At 57.9% G+C, this 2768-nt stretch overlaps 1 protein-coding gene across 1 annotated transcript in view; it reads right to left on the reverse strand.

The window, feature by feature from the left end:
• Positions 1-358: 358 nt before the first annotated feature.
• Positions 359-2768, reverse strand: part of QTRT1 (queuine tRNA-ribosyltransferase 1) — an 18580-nt gene continuing 16170 nt past the window's right edge. The window contains exons 6-10 of the mRNA XM_011954835.1: positions 1528-1666; positions 1192-1267; positions 850-959; positions 677-764; positions 359-599 (exon numbers count right to left, since the gene is read on the reverse strand). Of these exons, the coding sequence (XP_011810225.1) occupies positions 447-599; positions 677-764; positions 850-959; positions 1192-1267; positions 1528-1666 (566 nt within the window). The 3' untranslated portion in view covers positions 359-446. The remainder of the gene's footprint in view (positions 600-676; positions 765-849; positions 960-1191; positions 1268-1527; positions 1667-2768) is intronic.

The raw sequence follows: 2768 nt of genomic DNA on the forward strand, positions 1-2768 counted from the left end.
TCATATCTATAAGAGTCAGACTAGGAGTGTATGCCTTAAAGCCAAGATACCATTTCTTTGATGGTGATGACCTTGGGCAAGTTCCCTCCCTTCCCTGGGCCTGCTTCCTCAGCTGTAAAAAAGGAGAGGCCAACAGTACCTCCCTCCAAGGTGGGCCCCAGGAAGCAGGTGGCAGCTCTCACTCTAGAGGCACGCCCTACACGCTGGGCACTGGCAGGTGGTTTCCAGCTATCCGCTGCGGCCACAGTGATGTGTTATGATTGGTGAGAAGGGGAGATATTCCACTGCAGTGACGCTCAGACCGGGAGGGGGACCCAGACAGGCCACCTCCCCAAAAAGACACAGACACACTCTGTACGTTACAGTAAAAAAAACCTTCCAGAAAGAAATCCTTCGGTATCTTCCGGCCCCTCCCTCCCTCTCTCCCTCCCTCTCCCAATGCCAGGTCAGCCCAGCGTGATTCCCACAGAGGCCAGAGCATCGGTGGCCCAGGTGGGACAGAGGGTGGGATCCCCGTACATGGTGCCCATGAAGTCCCGCACGAAGTCCGGAAAGCGCTTCTCCACAATGCTGGTGCGGACGGCGCTCATGAGCTGCAGCTGCGGGGAGGGGCGGTCAGCGAGCGGCATACGCGCCTGGGACACCCCCACCCGCCCTGCTCCAGGCGCTGGCTCACCTGGTAGGCGATGTTATGGACCGTGAGGTGGTGCAGCGCGGCCGTGTTGTCGCTGTGCAGCAGTGCGTGCAGGAAGGCGCGGCTGTGCCTATCGAGAGGCAGGGGACAGCTCAGCACAGCCGGGCCCTGTCCCCTCCATGCCCTGCCCCAGCTCCCAGTACCATCCTGCCTACTTTTGGCACGTGGGGCAGGTACACTCCGGGTTTATGGGGCCGAAGTCCTTCTCAAACACTTTCTTCCTCAACTGCAGGTTCCCAGTAGGCACCAGGGCAGAGCCAAAACGCTGCGGGAGAGGAAGAGCGGGAAAGGGGGGTCACCCAGGGCTTCATTCTCCCCATCCCCCCAACCCCTAACCTTGCCTCCCTAGTCCCCCACCCGTCTCCCATCCTGACCTCCTTCTGCCAGAGCCTCACCGCTGTCCGCGTGGGGAAGACGCCCATCCCCCCCACCCCTAACCTTGCCTCCCTAGTCCCCCACCCGTCTCCCATCCTGACCTCCTTCTGCCAGAGCCTCACCGCTGTCCGTGTGGGGAAGACGCAGTCGAACATGTCACATCCAAGAGCCACGCAGACTACCAGATCAGTGGCATAGCTGGGGTTGCAGCCATGGCGGGAGGGGGCAGAGAACCTCAGGGGCTTCCCAGGACCCCTCCCAACCCTCACACTGCCCCAGACTGGGCCATATTCCTTCAGAATGGGACATATTCCCCAAGGGACAGCCATGTCTTCCTAGTCTCCTCAGATCAGAGCTGTGTCCGTTTCCCCCAAATGCCAGCCCCCCAAGCAGGGCAGGGGGTCCCCAGGAATCCACTCCCCACAGGTAGGTCTCCGGCTCCCCTATCCACAACATACCCGACCCCCATCAGATATCGGGGCTTGTCCTTTGGCAGCCGAGAGGTGCTCAGCGCCACCATCCGCCAGAACTGCGACTTGCTCTCACCCCCACTCAGGCCCCCGATGGCGAAGCCAGGCACGTCCCGCTTGGTCATCTCTGAGGGTACAGGGTAAGGTGAGGGCTACAGAAGAGGAAATGTGCCTGGTCTACAATCCCAGAACAGACCCTGCCCAGACTTCCAGAGTCGCTCAGGGAGAGAGTCAGAGAAACAGACAGAGACAGAGAGACAGACAGAGACAGAGACAGAGACGGAGAGGGAGATGGAGGAGAGGGTCCATCAGTCTGTCTGTCTAGGGGCTGGGACTGCTGCTGATCTCAGCTAACATTTATTGAGTGCCTGCTGTATGCAAGACCCTTTTCTTCAGTCCTTAGAAGAGGCACAGCCCACAGTCCCTCAGCTGAAACTGTTGGAAGCAGATGTGTTTCGGAATTCGGAATTTTCCGGATTTGAGAACAGTAAATATCCCACATGCTGAGTAACAACAGCTGTCAGGTCAGGCGCAGTGGCTCACACCTGTAATCCCAGCACTGTGGGAGGCTGAGGCAAGCAGATCACTTGAAGTCTGGTGTTCAAGACCAATCTGGCCAACATGGTGAAACCCTGCCTCTACTAAAAACACGAGAAGTAGCCAGCCATGGTGGTGCATGCCTGTGGTCCCAGTTACTCAGGAGACTGAGGCAGGAGAATCGCTTGAACCTGGGAGGTGGAGGTTGCAGTGAGCCAAGATCTCGCCACTGCACTCCAGCCTGGGCAACAGAGCAAGATTCTGTCTCAAAAAAGAAAGAAAGAAAAAGGGCCGGGTGCAGTGGCTCACACCTGTAATCCCAGCACTTTGGGAGGCCAAGGCAGGTGGATTACAAGGTCAGGAGTTTGAAAGCAGGCTGACCAAGGTGGTGAAACCCTGTCTCTACTAAAAATATAAAAATTAGCTGGGCATGGCCGGGCACGGTGGCTCACGCCTGTAATCCCAGCACTTTGGGAGGCTGAGGAGGGCTGATCACGAGGTCAGGAGATCAAGACCGTTCTGGTTCACACAGTGAAACCCCGTCTCTACTAAAAACACAAAAAATTAGCCAGGCATGGTCGCGGGCACCTGTAGTCCCAGCTACTCGGGAGGCTGAGGCAGGAGAATGATGTGAACCTGGGAGGCGGAGCTTGCAGTGAGCCACAATCGCGCCATTGCACTCCAGCCTTGGC

Source organism: Colobus angolensis, unplaced genomic scaffold (assembly GCF_000951035.1).
Source record: "Colobus angolensis palliatus isolate OR3802 unplaced genomic scaffold, Cang.pa_1.0 Scaffold39, whole genome shotgun sequence".
NCBI classification, from domain to species: Eukaryota; Metazoa; Chordata; class Mammalia; order Primates; family Cercopithecidae; genus Colobus; species Colobus angolensis.